This window comes from Canis lupus, chromosome 5 (genome assembly GCF_011100685.1).
Source record: "Canis lupus familiaris isolate Mischka breed German Shepherd chromosome 5, alternate assembly UU_Cfam_GSD_1.0, whole genome shotgun sequence".
In the NCBI taxonomy this organism is placed as follows: domain Eukaryota; kingdom Metazoa; phylum Chordata; class Mammalia; order Carnivora; family Canidae; genus Canis; species Canis lupus.
Genome location: NC_049226.1, coordinates 33,951,314 through 33,969,260, shown reverse-complemented (window position 1 = coordinate 33,969,260; position 17,947 = coordinate 33,951,314). Strand labels below are relative to the sequence as shown.

The following is a 17,947-nucleotide window of genomic DNA, read 5'->3' as shown; positions in this document are numbered from 1 at the left end:
AAAAAGATACTCTGGCTTCATCCAAAAGCTAGGCAGTGGCCACAGAGGGGTTTCTGGACTACAGCTGCTCATCTGAGCCTAAGCCTGACAAGGGTTGGGTCTTGCCCAGGTCAGGATCTACACGGGTCCGAATTCAGATCATGCTGGATGGTGGCCCAAGAGCCTTGGAGATAAATATCTTCTTGGGAAGCCATGCTCACAGCAAGCCCCTGGCTCTAAGCCCCAAGTTGTAGGCCCAGACAGCCTGGAATTCCCAAAAGCAAAGGTGGGGCCCTCCCGGCCCCCCATCTCTAACAGCATTAGAGCTCCCTGGCATTTCAAACAGCTCCTCTGGGTCATCTGACCATTGCTTCATTTTTGTGAGTCGGGGAGAAAACACAAGTGCAGAAAGTTAAAACATTTCGTGCTCGCTCCGGTGAACGCAAAGAGTCTCCAGTCTCCCTTTAATTTTTTTTTTTGTCCAAAGAAAGAAAGTTATTTGCAGGTGGATTAAATGTTCCTTCAGAGACCCTGCCCCCGAAGCCTCCGACCTCACTGCAACCGGGATGGTGCGTGTCTGTGTGAGTGCTGGGGGTGGGGGGCTGGGGGGCCCCGGGGGGCAGGAGGGGCGCACACACATCCAAAGAAATACGTCTGCGCGCACGGTTTGGGTAAAAGAGGGCCCTTTGTGCTGGTAAGCCCCGGTGAACGTGACCCCCGGCCTGTGGTATGCAGCACACCTGTGCCGGCGGAGCAGCCGGGCGGGGGGCGGGGGCCGCGCACCCTCACAAGGGATCACACCTTCTCCTTTCTTCTCCGTGGGGCCACGTCTCCATCGCCCCTTTGTTTGTGGACTCGCACCCCCAAATACCAGGGAGGCCGTGCGCACGCCTGGGCGTGTGCACAAGGGAACAGGTGACACAGGCTTGGTCAAGGCAGGTGGCGTGGACAAGGACAGGATGGAGGAGAGGACGGGAGGACCGTGTTCTCGAGGCCCCGCCCCTGCCTACCTTTGCAGGCCTTCCGGTGGGTGATGGGCTTGCCCATGTCGCGGTAGTAGCCCTCCTTGCAGTAGTGGCAGTGGCGGCCTGCAGTGTTGTGGCGGCAGTTGAGACAGACGCCCCCGCTCTTGCGCCCCGACAGCTTGTACAGCTCCATGTTGAAGCGGCAGCGCCGGGCATGCAGGTTGCAGTTACAGGCTGTAGGGAGGCAGGGAGAAGTGTCAGGGCAGGGGCAGGAAGGGACTGTCCCCAGCTCCCCCTGGCCCCACTGCTGGACCTCAGGAGGGACTGTCCCCAGCTCCCCTCAGTTCCACTGCTGGACCTCAGGAAGGACTGTCCTCAGCTCCACTGCTGGACCTCAGGAGGGACTGTTCCCAGTGTCCCCCAGCTTCACTGTTGGACCTCAGGAGGGACTGTCCCCAGTATCCCCAGCCCCACTGCTGGACCACAGTCCTTCCCTGGGAGCTGCTCTTTGGCCCCCCGTTTCCATCCAGAAGCACCTACCCATCCCAGCAGTATCCAAACCATAGCAGAAGCTCCCCCTTCCCCCATAGGGAGATTGTTCTCTTCCATCCAATAAGCTGCCGGCCCCCACCCCATCGGGCACACATCTCAAAGCTGGGAGGTGGGGCTGGCCTCCCCCTGGTCCCCCAGGTCCTGCTTAGGAGGGCCCGAATGCTGCCCCCCCCTTCACACGCACAGGCCCTGACCCTCAACTGAAAACAGGACTGGGAGACTGACGGTTTCAGAGTTGATTACATGGAAATGAGGCCATGGGCTGGGGGGTGGGGGAGGACCTTCATCCCATCTGACTGGAGTCCTTATAAGAGGCAGCTTGCACACACAGCAGTGCACACACACAGAGGGAAGGTGGTCTGCAAGCCAAGTAGCGAGGCCCCAGGAGAAACTAACCCCGCCGACACCTTGACCTCAGACTTCCAGCCTCCAGAACCGTGAGAAATCTGTTGGCTAAGCCTCCAGAGCTTGATGTCTTCTGTTTGGGCGTCGGGGCAGAGTCGTGCACAGCTTCCAGGGCCCCCTCCCCTGTGCTTTGGCCACCAGGCTGCTCCACAGGCCTCCCTCTGAGGGCTGGGGAGGGGAGGCTGCTGCACCTGCTTTCTCCCCACCTTCCCCTCGGGCAACTCCCCATGGCACACTGGTCACACACCTGGCCTCGGGCCCATTAAGGGGACTCTGGACATCCTCTCACCTGCTTTTCCTCCTGCTTCCCTCTGTCTTGTTCCCTTCATGCCCCTCAGGACTCATCGCCCTCTCCCCCTCTGCCTTATGCCCCTGGCTCCTGAATGCACACTCCGGCTTCGGGTCTAGGGCCTCCAGTGGGCTCAGAGGCACCTTGCCCACATCCACCCCCTCCTCTCCAGCCCATGGCCTGAGCTGGGCCTCCTGGCTGCCTCAACCCCACAACCAGAGCAGGAGTTCTGAGCTCCAATCTGAGGACCGTCCGTCAACAGCTGAAAGTCTTTCGATGCCCCTCCCGTTTCTCCTCTGGGTAAAATCTAAATCGGTTGTCACAGCCCTTGGGGCTCTGAATAAGCTGGTTCTGCTTCTGTCCACCTCCTCTCCTTAGCTCTGCCCACCGCCACCCCACCCTTGCTCTTATGCTTGAACTGTCCCCAATTTTTTCAGTTTCTAAAGCATGCCATGCACAAGGACCCCCACCCAGGCCTGCCCCCTCTGTGGCTTTGTGGATGCTCCTCTGCGCCCCGGCCCCGGACCCTCTTCTCCCCAGCCTCCTCTTCATCTGCTTGCATCCTTCTTGTCCTCCACACCTTGGCTTTATTTTTTTTTTAATTCAGAATTTTAATTATGTACATAAATAGCAACATGAGAACCAGGAGTTCTAATGCTGGACATTATCTCTAGGTGAAAGCATTTCCGATTAGTCCACTGGTAGTATGGTATCACCCAAGATAACAAAGAAGCCTGGTATAGTTTTTCCTGAAGAAGAAAGCCAATTTACTACATTCAGTACTGACTTCTCTGCCATTTTTCTGTAGAAAATGCATGGAGTTTCCAATGTTTACCTATAACTGAGTAAAATGGGCAGAGCATGGAGCATTCTACTTATTTCCAGGTGAATTCTTCACATTTCCTGGCTGGACAAATACGATGGCTTGTTGTGGATAATAAAGAGAGGCAGCTAGTCCCATGAACCCAGGTGGTTACACCAGCTTCTTTATTTTTGACCCTCTAGTCAAAAGAAGTCCAACAATGCCAGCAAAACCAATAACACCAAGTCTTGGAAAAAATCCAGGTGGTGCATTTTGGAGATATTCATAGCTGTCTAACCCCCATTGAACCAAGCTCTGCATCTTGGGCTTTGTTTGTGAGTACATTTCCTGACACCAACTTGTATATGGCTCGCAATAAGGTCGGAGATGTGAAATGCTTTCTTCAAGCTGGGTCCTTGGCTCCTCCACATATTTAGATTGACCCTGAGGAACCGAGTAGAGTGAAAGCTCATTAAGCTTCACAGAAGTTTTGTGAGGTGAGTCCCTTTTAGGTGACGCACAGACTTTAAAGGTGAGCAGACTCAGGCTGGCTGGCCCCACAGACCTCTGAATTACCTTGAACATGTTACTGGCAGAGGTGGCTCCGGCGGGGTCCCACGCCTTGGCTTTAACATCTGTCCCTGACTCATCTCCCCACCACCCTCCCCCGACACACAGGGCATCCCACTCGGCCCCCGTGATGCCTGTGACCTGCTTCTGCGGGCTCCCACCTCCAGGATAACTCGGGCTTCCATATGGCCAGGATAACTCTGGCTCAGTCTTCAACATGGTTTGCACTGCCTTTGTGCTAAGTGTGTTTCAAGTTGCATTTTATGTAATGTCTAAAGAAATGCTTAGTGCCAGACACTTGATAAACAAAAGCAAAAAAGTGAAAAAAAAAAAAAAAACCACTTAGATTTCCAGCAACCACGGTGAACAAGGGGTCTTCCCTTGCAGGCTTTAATTAACATTTGCTCAGTTGTGGAGTGACATAATTCTTTCCCATGGACATGGATCATACTCGTGCATCTCCCCCTTTGTGGCCTATTTTCCCAGAAGGATGAGCATCCTTTAATGCCAGATACGGTTCTTCATGATTGTGGACAGCTGTCCAGTCATCCCTGTACACCTATCTGTAAGGGGCTCTTTGGAAACCCTAGTGGGTGCATTTCTTTTTTTTTTTTTAAGATTTTATTTATTTATTCATGAGAGATACACAGAGAGGCAGAGACACAGGCAGAGGGAGAACCAGACTCCCTGTGGGAAGCCCAATGCAGAACTCAATCCCAGGACCCCGGGATCACGCCCTGAGCCAAAGGCAGATGCACAACCACGGAGCCACCCAGGTGCCCCTCCAGTGGTGCATTTCGAAGCAGGACCTCCCTGGGGCTGAGCAGTTAGGTTGTTTCGGGTTTGTCACTGTTACAAACAACATGTCAGTAACACCTTTAGACTTGCCTACATGTGCTCCTCTCTGACAGCTGCTGCCCTGTGGGTTTCTCAAGACAGCGTGCCTAGGGTAACTTGGATCCTCACGCATTTAACTCAGGATCCAGATTGCCAAACTGCCCTGGAGAAAGGCAGTCCTAGCTTCCAGTCCCTTCCAGCGGGATCTGAGAGCTACCGTCTCGCCACACCACACCCTTCAAAAAAACAACAGTACCCATGTGCTATCTGTACTCTTTTATTTTTCATCTCTGCCAATTCGTCTGGAACACACACACACACACACACACACACACATGATTTTAATTTATGTGTCTTTGATGACCAGTGAGGTTGGACATTTCTTCATGTGTTTTTCTTTTTCTTTCTTTTTCTTTCTCTTTCTTTCTTTCCTTCTTTTTCTTTCTTTCTTTCTTTCTTTTTCTTTCTTTCTTTCTTTCTTTCTTTCTTTCTTTCTTTCTTTCTTTCTTTCTTTTTCTTCCTTTCCTTTCTTCTTTTCTTTCTTTCTTTCTTTCTTTCTTTCTTTCTTTCTTTCTTTGTGCATTGCCTGTTCATGCCACTTGCCCACTTTTCAAATAAGGTGGGTTTTTTTTCTTATGCCTAATGCTCTTAACATACGAAGAGTTAAAAACTATGTGTCTCTTCTATCACACAAGCTGCACAAATTTGCACCAGCTTCTTTTTCATTTACTCTTTTTATGATTAAAAAATATACGTTTGCCTCTTTTAATTTTTCTCTCTGACGTTACAAGTTTCTTTAGATTGTTCTTGCTAGAGGCATTCCTGTTAGTCACTCAGCTGACAAGCAGAAAAGGACATAGCTTAGCAGGAGCACTGTGGAGACCACAAAAGGAAAGGTTCAGTTCACATCTGAGTCTGGAAGCAACTGGAAGGCAAATTAGGCCAGAAAATGATTCTTGAGAGCCTCATCAACGGTCCCTCAGCACCTCCAGCCTGTGGCTCAGCCTTGCCTTTCCATCAGCACAAGGGACCATCGTGAATACAACATCCACTGTCCCTTTGGACTCACTCAGCCAGAAGAGGATGCTACGGACTGCTCAGGGTTAAGTGACCTACCAGCCCAGGACCACCAAGGCAATAAATGGGAGTCCAGGACTAGAACACAGGTCTTCTGGCTCCTGGCCCACCACCCCAGAGGAAAGGACCCACATCACTGGAAGGAACAGTGGGGCTATAGCACAGAATCTAGACCTTTCCTGCTGGCTCAGAAATCACAGGACCTGGCACACCTGCCCAGGGACAGGGATCCGGGAAGATCACCCAAGTCTGGCTTCCTCAAGGTTTTCTTGCACCAGGAAAAGCCTCACTAGCAGCATCTTCTGGTCCTTCTTGGAGGCCAATGCTAATCCTGTGTCCTCCTCTGTAAAGACAGTGCCAGCTGTCCCCCAAACCCCCAGTGGGCCTGCCTGAACCTCTGAGCCTCTCCTGGGAGCTCAGCAACCACCCTCCCTACCCCAAGGGGAACCCCGAGTAATATCTCTCTTCCATATGCACCTTACACCAATAAAAACTTCTTCCCAAACAACCGTCACACAAAAGAAAGTTCAGAGGCCAAACATCAAAAGGCAGGGCTCCCCTCCCTCCTGCCTCCTCTTGGAGCTGTCAGGGAACATCAAGTGGCAATTGCCCACGCTCAGGCTTCTGCAAAGTATTTTACGGCTTGTTTTCTTTTCCCTGTGTTTTATTTTCTCTGCACAAATGGAAAAATGCATCAGGCAAAGCAGCCCCCATCTGGGTCCCTCGGCTCCATGCAGAGATGTCACCCCATTCCCAGCTGGGCCCCAGCCCCTTCCTCAAAAAGACACCTTAATCCCTCATGCCTTCCTGTTTATCTCCTGCCTCTCTTGGAGGCAAAAATATTGGGTATTAGTTTCATTATCAGATTTCAAGGCGGGAAGGAAAGGGTAGCTTTGTGAGAACAGAGAGGTCAGCCCAGGGGAAAAGGGGGCAGGGGACAGCAGAACTTCTGAGGAACGTCTATGAGTCAGGGCCGGGAGTCCTACAGGCACTGTATCCTGTCCACGGGGGCCCCAGCCACCCAGAGACGGCTGGTCCAGTCTGGACCCCAAGCCCCATGCCCTCCTTCAGCTCCCATATGAGGATCCCCAAGGATACATCAAGCGTGGCTACGTTTCAGAACCAGGGGCGTAACACAGGGCAAGGAGGTAGGAGCAGGAGACCCCCCCATCTCCCCATCCTGAAACCCGATGGGAAAAGGGGCCCCAGAGACAGTCCCATCAAGAGGTCCTCTAAGTCCTGTTTTAACATATGCTTGTCACCACCATTCCTTAAGTTTTTCCAAACCTGTCCCACAAACCTGGGTTGTCTAAACCCTCACCACCCTCCAGTCCAGTTCAAGTCACCACACACTTGAGTATTCCAGCTACATGCCAGCCCCTTTGCTATAGGCCCTGAGGCAGACAGGGATGGATGATGACTCCTCAACTGTCCAAGGGCTCCCTGTCTGGTGGAAGGAGGGGGCAGATGAGGGCTCTTGGAAGCAAGCTCTCAGATAAAGTAGGATAAATGCTCTCCTGAACCGTGCTGGTTCCTGGAGTACAGGGCAGCGTTTGCCCTTATATCCTCCAGCCCAGAGCAGATCTTAATACATTTTCATTGTACAAAAAAGAAAAAGTGAGAAAGTCAGAAAGAAGACAGATGATGGATGGCTGAGTAGGTGAATGGATAAATAGGTGGGAGGATGGATAGATGGATGGATGGGTGGATGGATGGGTGAATGAATGGATGAGTGGATGGATGAGTAGATGGATGGCTGGATGGGTGGATGGATGGATGGATGAGTGGATGGTTGAATGGATGAATGGTTAGGTGGGTATGTGAGTGGGTGGATGGGTAGATGGATGGATGGATACATGCATGGATGGATGGACTGATTGATGCATGCATGCATTCAGGGGTGGATAGGTATGTAGGTGGGTGGGTGGGTGGATGGATGGGTGCATGGGCAGAAAGAGAAGATAGATGGAGGATTATGTGGTGGGCCTAGACCACATTCTGACAAGACACAGTTTTGTGACATTTCTTTTATTGTTGCTTTGAGCTACTTAAAACTTGTCTTGCTGCTTTAACTCACCAATTTATCTTCCATCTGCTCAAGTAGAAAAAATCCACATCTAGGATGCCCTGGATTCCTCCCAGGACCTCAAGGAGAACCTTGCACACAATACAGCCTGATTCTGCATCCATTGGTTTGAGGAGTTTACCAAAAACAAGTGTTGGTCCTCTCCTGAAAGACCTTCATAAACTAACTCCCAATGCCCATGCCACCTGCCCCTGTCCCCCTGGGATATCCCAGGCCCAGAAAGGATCCTGCAGATATTGTTAAGCTGTATCCTGGCCCTGTCTCTCAGGGACTCTGGCCCTGGGTTCTCCAAATTTCACATAGCTCAGAGGCTCTCAGCAGAACAGCAAGGTCATTTGACAATGGGCCCCCTCAGAGCTCTGGGCTGGGGCCACAGGCCCTCCTATGCTCTCCCAGCACAGGGGATGGCTCTCAATTTTTTTCTCCTAGGGCAGTTTTTCTGAGAAGGCGACCCCACATTATTGCTCTAGCAGAATAGGAATTTTATTTTTTAATTTTTTAAAAAGGATTTTATTATTTGAAAGAGCGAGAGAGAGAAAGAAAGCACAAAAGAGCAGGGGAAGGAGCAGAGGGAGAGGGAGAAGCAGACTCCCTACCAAGCAGAGAGCCTTGACGTAGGGCTCCATCCCAGGACCCTGAGTTCATAACGTGAGCTGAAGGCAGATGCTTAACCCACTGAGCCACCCAGGTGCCCCCAGCATAGGAATTTTAGATTTACAGATCTGCAGCTAAACTATCCAAAATAACTGGCCCACTTGTGCATCGTCCACAAGCTGGAGGCTGTGTACGCAAGAAACCGGTCCCCAGTCCTGGGATACCCATCCCAGGGGAAGCACAGCCCTCAGATCTCCGACAATTATCAACAAATCTCTACACGTCCAGGCCCCAGGGGCAGGTTGGGGCATGACAGGCATCTGTAGGTTGGAGGCAGGTGCTGCCTCCCTCAATGGTTCCTTCACAGATTTTGTCCGTGGCTGCTGGGTAGGACCACCAGATTCACTTAGCGTGTGCAAAGTGTATGCAACTTCTCTGGGTGGGGGGCGGTGGGCGGGGTGTTGCCCCCCAAGCAGACAGCGGGCAACGTCTATAGACATCTTTGGTCGTCATGACTGGGGTTGGTGCTCCTGGCATCTAAGGGACAGAGACCAGGGATGCTGCTCCATGTCCTACCAGGCGTAGAACAGCTGCCCACAGCAATTACCAGGCCAAGTGAGAGAAAGCCTGGGTTAGAGAGATTGTAAGGGTCTCACCCATGGGAGGTTTTTGTACCCCTTTACAGCGGCCTGTAACATGCCATTCTCTAAGGAGCAAATTCAAACGTGGCCCGGGGGTGATAGACCTTTGCTCCTTCAGCAGATGCTAGCTGGAGCCTTTGCACGGATGGGGAGCTGGCTGAGGGCAGGGGTACAGCACAAACAGGGCAGAGGCCTGCTCTCAGAGAGCTCCAGCCTCAGAGGCCAGAGGGACAACAGTCTAGCAGCTGCGCAGGAAATCCATCAGGAATGTCCAAGTGTCCTGCTGGCGGTAAGGATGGGCTATCAGGGAGAGGATTCTGCTCAGCCCCTCTGGGGACCGGTGGACAGGGCAGGATCTGAGAAGACAACTGGACGCAGATGGAGTATTCCTGCTGGCCAGTGCTGCTCCATATGCCACCTGCTAGGGCAGGGGTGGGGGGGGGGGCAGTCAGTTCAAATGCAGATTTGGCTTCAGGAGGTCTGGGGTGGGCCTGGGAATCTGCATTCTGGAAAGCTCCCAGGTCCTGCTGCTGCTGCTGCTTGTCCACAGAGCTGGCATCAGTGAGCAGACAGGGAACTAAACCCAAAGAAATGGGTCAGGGCATGAGCCACTCCCCGGAGAGGGAGCCCGCAGGGAGACGGTGGGCAGAGCTCGCGGCTGGGAAGCGGGCAGAGGTCTGGTTTCGAAAGGAACTACTCTTTGGACGACTGGTTTCCAAATGATGCAAATATTTTGAGTTATTTTTAAGAGTTCGAGGCAGCTGGTATATCCTTTTATCTGTTCCATTGCTACTCTATTTGGTTTCCTATTTATTTAAAAGGGGTTTGACGCTTGTTTATAAATCGTACACTTTCCGCCCTCTGTGGCCTGTGGTCTGAGCCCAGATCACAGTTTCTTGAACTGAGGTGTCCAGGACAGGCAGTCACCGCTCCACACACCTGGCTCCTGCCTGCACTGGGTGGGGGAGACACTCATAGCAGGGTCCCCAAGGGCTCCTTCCTGGAGGGGGTCCAGAGCGAGGCGGGACTGGTCCAAGCATTTCTGGGGTCTGGACCCTCTCATGCCTGCCCTTCAGGTGAGTTGGGCAGAAAAGCAATAACCTAACCCCCAGATACATTTAGGAAAAATCGATTCACTTTATTGATGCCAAGTGTGGTAGCTCAGGGATTTGTTTTTTCATTCAACAGATATTGCCCAAGCAGCTACTGTGTTCCAGCCCTGAGGCAAGGTGCTGCAGAGGCCACAGCGAGCAGGACGGACCTGGTTACCCCCCACACACACACCCCTCGCAGAGTCAGTGCTGCTACCTGGCACGAACATGTCTGCTCCAGGCCCCTGCCACTGTCAGCTTATCCCCCAAATGCGGGGCTTAAAGCCTGTCACCAGAGGTGTAAACTGGCCAGACGCTACAAGCGGTGATGGGCCGGGGTGAGCCAAATAGATTGGGCAACTGCTAAGAGACTTAGAAGCCCCATCACGCATGAGCAGCTTGGTGCCAGTCAAGGTCCTCAGGTTTGGGATCATCCGAGGGCTGACTTGTGTCACTTTTAACTTAAAGGCTGTTGGAAAGCATCGCCGAGGCATGACCAGGAGAACTGGACAATTCGCTTGTCTGAAAAGGAGTGAAGAATCCATGCCAGGTGTGATAGAGCCCAAGTGAAGCCAGGGCGTTCTGCGGGAACCCCTGGGGTTCCAGGGGACACGTGACAGAAGACGTGGCCCCTCAAAGCAGGATTTGGGGCCACACTGGCATCCCCATCAGGACCATCCTCTGCAGGGTGGCTGCTTCACTCCCAGCATCCCCATCAGGACCTCCTTCTGCAGGGTGGCTGGTTTGCTCCCGGAATCCCCAACAGGACCTCCTTCTGGAGGATCACCGGTTTGTTTCTTCTTTCAACAAATGTGAACGGAGCCCCTTTGACGTGCCAGCTTCTGAGTCGGGAAGCACAGCTGCTAGAGGGTTGACAGTTGTGTCCTGGGGAGGTCTCAGGACTATGCCCCTTCCTCCTTCTCTGGAGCTCCGGTTGGCAATTCAAGGAGCCGCTAACTCACCACCCTGCCAAGCCCTCTGACACGTGATGGTTCTCAAACGTGGGTGCATAAAGTCACATTGCCTATGAAAGCACAAATGGCTGAGCCCCAGCCCTGAAAACTTCTGATTCAGTAGGTAGGTTGTCAGTGGGGCAAGAGGGTCTGTCCTGCTACCCAGCTGGGCATCCTGTGGCTTCCACCTGCTCGAGGCGGAGGCGATGGGGTTCTTCAGTCGGGGAGCAGATGACAGGACCGTGGTGACCTGCGTCTTCCAGAAGGAGAGGGGATGGCAGGGGCACTCATCGGGGTATTGGGCAGAGGAACAGAAGGAATCCACTTTTGGGCACATAGGGGTCGGAGAGGGCTTGGTGGTTGGTTAGCATCGGGGAACTTGGCTGGTGGGCCCTGGAGCCCCCCAACCCCGAAGTCACGTTCTCACGGGTCGGTAGAGGGGGAGCCCTGACTACTCCACCCCTAAGTCTCTCTAATGTGTCTCCTCTCAGTGGACAGAAGGCCTGCAGATCCACAGCATGATTTAAAAAAAAAAAAAAAAAAAAAGGCTCCAACTTGAAAACAATCTCTGACCCCCCCAGACCTACGCTTTATCTCTGATATCAGACACAGAATCTACAAGAGGTGGATCAAGGATGGTCAGAAAAATGAGCCATAAAAATGGAGTGGGAAACCGGGTGTCCTTCCTCCCCACTATGCCCCCCTCAAACAGCGACAGTCAAGGAGGCCAGAGTTCCCAGCAGCCACGGCGGGCTTTAGATGGTTTCTGATAAAGTCCTGGGAGATAAGTGGCCTGTGTTTGCCGAGGGCTTAGAGAGCTTTAGCCGGGTCTGCACACAAAGAGGCCCTCTGTCAACAGTCCTTCAGGCCACTCGTAGGGCTGAACAAACAGTAGGGTAACAAGCTCTTCACACCTGTGGGGCTTGGGAAAGCATGTGAGACAAAAGAGCGGCTGGGAGCCGTCCCCCCACCCAGCCGGACCCTCAGGCTGCTGGAGGACAGACGGGGAGTGGGGGACGGATTGAGGTCTGTGGGGCTCGTCCAGTCTCCTAGCCCAAAAGTGAACTCTAGCCAGGAAGGGAGAGGGGGCGATCCTGGGGTGAGGGGCACAGGTAGGCGCCCCGATGTCAGGCTGATCGGGTGGTGGGGGAACCGGGGCTGGGCAGGACCGCAGGCAGGGTCAGGAGTACCTGGGTCAGTGCCCCGCTGTCCCCCATGCACAGCCATGCCTGCTGGGGCCACCAGCCTCTCCTCGGTCCACTGAGCAGGGCCACCCCCCGAATTGGCTTGACCTTGCCGTCACTTTTTCCACTGACTTCTCTCTGTAAACATCGGAGTGTTTTCTTCCCTCTGCCCGTTTTTTGGCTGCCGTGCCTCCCTCAGGCTTTGACGCCGTAGCTCCTTGCACTGCCCAGGCCTTTGCCGCTAAAGGCGCACATAACTCAGGGTTCCTGCTGCACAAACATCCTCCTCTCCGCTGGCGGGTAGGCCCCCTCTCCGTGGAGGAAATGCCGGGGAGGCTTTGGTGAGCCCAGAGCAGTCATCAATTCTTTGTCTGCGGCCCTCCTTCCTCAGATCCTCCCTCCCCAGGCCATTTCAGAGCCCCACCCCAGGCAGCTGGGCGGAGGGGGCCCTGTCCTGTCACCTCCCCTGGGGCAGCGGGGGACTCTAGCCCTGGCCCACTGTGTGGCATTCCCCACTCCAATGGCCCTCCTGCCCAAATCCCCCTTCAAGCTCCGCTCACCTCATTGCTGCCCTGTTCCGGAACCTTCTGGGCCCATTTTGGAATCTTCTGGGGGGGCAGCCCACTGACTACAAAATGCAAACTCTGTTGCCCTCAAGGGTACTACTGGTTGCCAAGCAGAGGTCCAGAGACTAGAGGCTCTTGATGTTTCCTTGCAGTGGGACCTGTATGAACACCCCCACCCCATCCTCACACAAGATCTATCAGCCAAACAACGAAAGGGGCTCTTGTCCCCCAACGGCAAAAAGCAGGATCTTGGAGCTGGTGCGGGCTTTCAACTTTTCCTAGTTTCCCCCTCTTGTCGAAGGGATGAGAAAAATGCAGCCCCAACCGGCATAGAGACTTTGCCAAGGCCCTGGAACTAGTTAGGGGCACTCCTAATTCAGGGCTCTTTCCAGACCTCCAGCACGCGAGAGTGGCATGGCCTTGGGCAGGATGGAGCTTGATAAACCCCCTTGGCTGCTGCTGGAACGCATCCCCAAAGGCCGAGAAGTTTCAAAGAAGTCAAGCTAGGTTGTCTGAGCAAAGCTTCCTCCCTTTGCCCCCCACCCCAGCAGCTAAAGTTGCCATGAAATCCTCTTTGCCTTGTGGCTTGTCCACCCTGCCCGGAAGGGGCTTTCTTCCAAGCCCGCTTCCCCAGAGGTGGCACACACACTCCCTGTGCTTTATTAACCGGACACAGGAGGGCTGATTTGCCAGCCGTGCCGGCCAAGCCTGGCCCCTGGCTCTCTGGAGTCATTTCCCATCCGTAATGGGTCCCATCACCGGATCTGGCACATGCTGGGCTGGAGATGCGAGGCTGGACTCCAGCGGCCGTGGGAGAGCCTGGCAGCGAAGGAGGTTTAATGACTTGCAGTGGAGTCTGCCCCCATGACACCAGCAGAAAAACACTGGATTCCCAGGACACCTTTCCCATTCCCATCACCGCTGACCCACACAGGCAGCGTCCTCCCTGTGCTGGGCCTGTTATTTATCTCAGCTCTGACTCGGGCTGGAAGCTCTGGAGACCAGCCTAACCTGCAGCCCAAACTGCTCCAGGGATCTGACACAGCACACAGGACTCCCTGCCCTTGGATAGGGACAGGCTCTCCTTCCTCTGGGCTCGGTGGGAGGGGGTGGGGAGCGGTCACTCCGGGTCAACACCAAATGCACTCTACCCACAAGGGTTGCCAGATTCAGCAAATAAATATCCGGGATGCCCAGTTACGTTGGAATTTCAACAAAGACTTTTTGGCGAAAGTGTGCCCCAAGTGTTGCAAGGCCATCCTATCTCTGGCACCTTCCAGATCCCCATCAGATGTGTGCTTTGCCTAAAATGTGTGACTTTTACATAACTGACTTTTTTTTTTTTTAAATCAAAGGCAGCTGTGATCTTCTGGGTACTGTGGAGTCCCACCAGAGGGTGGAGGGGTGGGGGTGGGGGTCCCCATGCTCCAGCAGCAGCAGGAGGAAAGAGTCCTGCTCAGGCTTTTCTGTTTGGTCAATGCCAGCCTGCCTTTTCTCAATCACTTTCCTTTCTGCATCTGCTCCATGAGAACAGAGGTCACATGTGGGAGGCCACGCAGAGATGTGAAAGAAGGGGAAGACCTGGCCCATCTGATGACCCCCAAAGCGTCCTCCTGGCCATAGACATCACCATCGGTGCTGAGCGGACAGGCCACCTCTCTGCCCCCCATCAGGCTTTACGGGGGGCTCGCTGTTCCCCAGGATACCCAAAAATTTCACGTGCGAGGATCCCACATGGAACCACACTGCATTCAGGGAGAAACAGGGGGAGGAAGGCAATTATGATCAGAATGACCCAAACTCTCTACCCACTTCCATCAGGACAAGCTTTGCAGTGCAGTAGACCAATAACTCTGCACCTCAACCCTGAATCCAATTATCTTAACCAAACCAGCAGGTATCATTTATTTGGATACCGGCAAAGTGTTCATGAGGCCACAATTTAAAGGCTCTGATTAAGCATTATGTCACTGAAGAATGCAGGTGGCCAACCACAGAACAGAGGGAATGACAAGGAATGGCAGATTCTAACTGGCCAAGAATAGGGGGGAACCCCCCAAAGAGAGTGATCCGAGTAGAGAGACGTAGTACAGGAGATTCTAGCTCTGAGGAGGAGGCAGGAGGAGGCTGCCAACCTTACCCGTGGAGGAGACACTGTTCCACCTCTGGGCTGGGAGATCCTTCCAGGTTTTAGGCTAGGACCAGCTTGGCCATCATTCTTTTTTTTTTTTTTTTTTAAGATTTTATTTATTTATTCATGAGAGACAGAGAGAGAGAGAGAGAGAGAGAGAGGCAGAGACACAGGCAGAGGGAGAAGCAGGCTTCATGCAGGGAGCCTGACATGAGACTCGATCCCGGGTCTCCAGGATCAGGCCCTGGGCTGAAGGGGGCACTAAACCACTGAGCCACCCAGGCTGCCCTTGGCCACCATTCTTAAACACGCATTGGTAGAAGGGGTGTCCTGAGAAACCTTCCAGTCGGTGGCTGACTCTGTGTCCTTGGGGGTGGGGGTGCATGTCTGAAGGAGACCACGGAAGGAGGCGAATGTGGGGGATTTATCTGCAGAAAACAAACCCTATGGTCCTTCTGGAATGATGTCCTAGTTATTTAGGGGGAAATGGCCCTGGGAACTGCTGTCACCTCCTCCTCACCGGCAGATGATGCCTCGGCCGCCAAGCATCCTCCGCCAGGGCTTTCAGACCAGTGCAGTGACAGTGGGATGGAGGGGGCTTAGCTAAAAAAACAAAACAAAAAAAAGCAGCCACTCTTTCAGGGTTTCCAAAGGCTTTAGGGCAGACGGATCTTTCATAGAAATGGCCCAACACAGTCATGTGTGGCTGGAAGCTCCATGATGGTTGGTGCCAGGAAGTACTGGCTGCTGAGCACTTTGAACATCTCCCCTGGATTTAGGACGCTGAGCCTCCCCAGTGGCTTGCTGGCTCTGTCAGGCTGAAGCTCCCAGGTAAGAACCAAACAAGGGACTGGGCCTTGTGGGAAAGAGAAGGGTCCTTTCCTGAACAACCCCTTTACCCTCTTTCTCCAAATTGTTCAGAGTGCCAATGGCAGGGTTCAACACCTCCCTCTCTAACAACCAGAGAGACTCTGTCACGGAGCTCTGTCTCTGCGCCCAGATGGCAGGGCTGCTGAGGGTCCACTAGATATGTCTAAAGACCCCTGGATGGCTCAGTTGGTGAAGCATCTGCCTTCAGCTCAGGTCATGATCTCAGGGTCCTGGGACGGAGCCTCGGGTCGGGCTCCCTGCTCAAGGGGGAGCCTGCTTCTCCCTCTCCCTCTGTCCCTCTCCCTGCTTGTGCTCAAGCACTCTCTCTCAAACAAATAAACAAAGTCTTAAAAAAAAAAAAAAAAAAAAAAGACGCCTGAGGTCTCCAACCCGGCTGCAGGAGACGGCTACACTCACTTTGCTGCTTGCTCCAGAACTGCATGCCCAGGTTTGGTACGCACGACTCTCTCCTACCTGAGACCTCACCCCGATGTGACAGGGACTTCCTTCTAAAGCCTGATGAATACAGAGATGTGACGGACTTGCAGTTCTACAGAAGAGAGGACCTGGCAAGTGCCGGCCATGGTCTGCAGGAGAAGGTGTGCAAGCGGTGGGAGCAGAGGCCAGGAGGCAGTCCTCATGGATGAAGCAGGTGCCTCTTGGCCACCTGGACCCACAGGACCGCAGGGACAGGTGACCTGCCGGGGGCCAGGTCAGTGCCCCCAGGTGAGTGCCAGACACCACAATCTCTCCTGAGGTTGGACCTCACTCAGCTGCTTCCCACCCGTGAGCCATGGCTGGCCAGGCAAGGTGTGCCATGGTCTGGGAGTGAGGGATGTGCGTGAAAGGTGCGGAGGCCTCTGGAAGGGTCCCCCGGCCCCTGAAGCCAGCTAGTGACCACAGAAGCATGTCATTGTCCCCATCCTCTCCGCGAAGGGGGGGACAGGAGGCAGGGATGAAGCTCCACATTCACTCCTCCGAATGCCTCACGCTGTATGGCTTTTCCTCTCATCTCCACCAGAAGAGGCCATAAAATAAAAGAGATGGAGAATAAGGAGGCTTGATTTTATATGCTTTGTCCGTTGGACAGCCTCACAAACAGCCCATTCTCTAGGCAAGGACATCAAGGCCCTGGGTGGAGCCCACCTGGCCCCTGCTCGGCTCTGGCTCCGTGTCTTCTGGCACCTTCCTCGGCTCCCGGCTGCAAACGGTGAGTCTCAGCCCTTCCCTCTGGACCTCCACGGTGACTCGGATGGCTTTGAAACCAGAACAGAACTATTTAAGGCACAAGTGGAGCTGGACAGGGGTCGTTTTACAACCACACTACCCCTCAGGTGAAGTCTTTGGAAATGCTTTTCTCTTGCCCTAAAATTAGGGAGTTTGGGAATCAGATAGGTTCCTTGTACAAGGACTGGGGGAGGGGGGATAGTGGAGGGGGCGCCGCGTGTGAACGCCCCACATTTCTTGGCTTTGGTGCTTCTGGCTGCTTTGGATTTGCCTAATTCCCTGGGCGCCCTCCATAATTCCACAGTAATGTGGCTTTAATTGTCCCCAAAGCAGGCCATTCTTTCTTTATTGTGCAGTAAATTTCCCTCCAGAGTTCGGATTTCATGCGCCTGCCCCAGCCGGGGAGCCAGGAGCCCGGCCGGCCTAGGGCGGGGGGGGGGGGGGGGGGGGGGGGGGGGGGGGGGGGGGGGGCGGGCGGGGAGATGGGGGGGCACCACCGTCCTCACTGCCCTGCCTCTCATGTCTTGTCGTGGTCAGGAGTCGCTTCGTTCCGCCCCCACCCCCTGGCCCGCCCTGGGACCCGGGAAGGCTGGGCTGGGCGGCTGGCCGTCAGGCCCCCCGGGGGTGGGAGTGCACGCTGGGCAAGAGGCAGGGACACGCTGGTCTGTGGTTCTGTCTGGAAAACCAATTAACTCCACAAATGCAAACAAGCTGCCATCACGGGATCCATTAGGGCTGCAGTTGGGCGAGGGGACGAGGTTTCACGGCTGCTCCACTAGCAAACGCCACTGAGGCAGGAGGGAGACGCTGAGGCCGGCTTCGGGGCCCTGCTGAGAGCTGGCACCTGTGCGACGCAGCCCCAGCACGCGGCCGCTCGGCCTGTACGTCAAGGAGCAGGAATTAGGAGCACCCCCGGTCAGATGAGATAAGGCTTGGAGAACTTGGTGAAGAAGGTGAGCCTCAAGCCAGGTGCCTATGTTCAAATCCCGCCTGTCACACCAGCATGGTGTACTTGACCTTGGCTGTGCCCACGAACCTCTCTATGCCTTGGTTCCCTAACCTGGAAACAGGGGGAAAGGGGGCATCATGATGTCCATCTGTCCCAGCAGCGAACATGGAGCCAGTGAC

The 17,947-nt window shown here is 54.1% G+C and overlaps 1 protein-coding gene and 1 pseudogene across 1 annotated transcript in view; both read right to left on the bottom strand.

Annotated features, from left to right (window-relative positions):
• Positions 1 to 17,947, bottom strand: part of NTN1 (netrin 1) — a 170,790-nt gene that overhangs the window by 61,162 nt on the left and 91,681 nt on the right. Inside the window, exon 2 of the mRNA XM_038536860.1 lies at positions 990 to 1,178. Within this exon, the coding sequence (XP_038392788.1) occupies positions 990 to 1,178 (189 nt within the window). The remainder of the gene's footprint in view (positions 1 to 989; positions 1,179 to 17,947) is intronic.
• Positions 1,632 to 4,813, bottom strand: LOC102155109 (annotated as a pseudogene).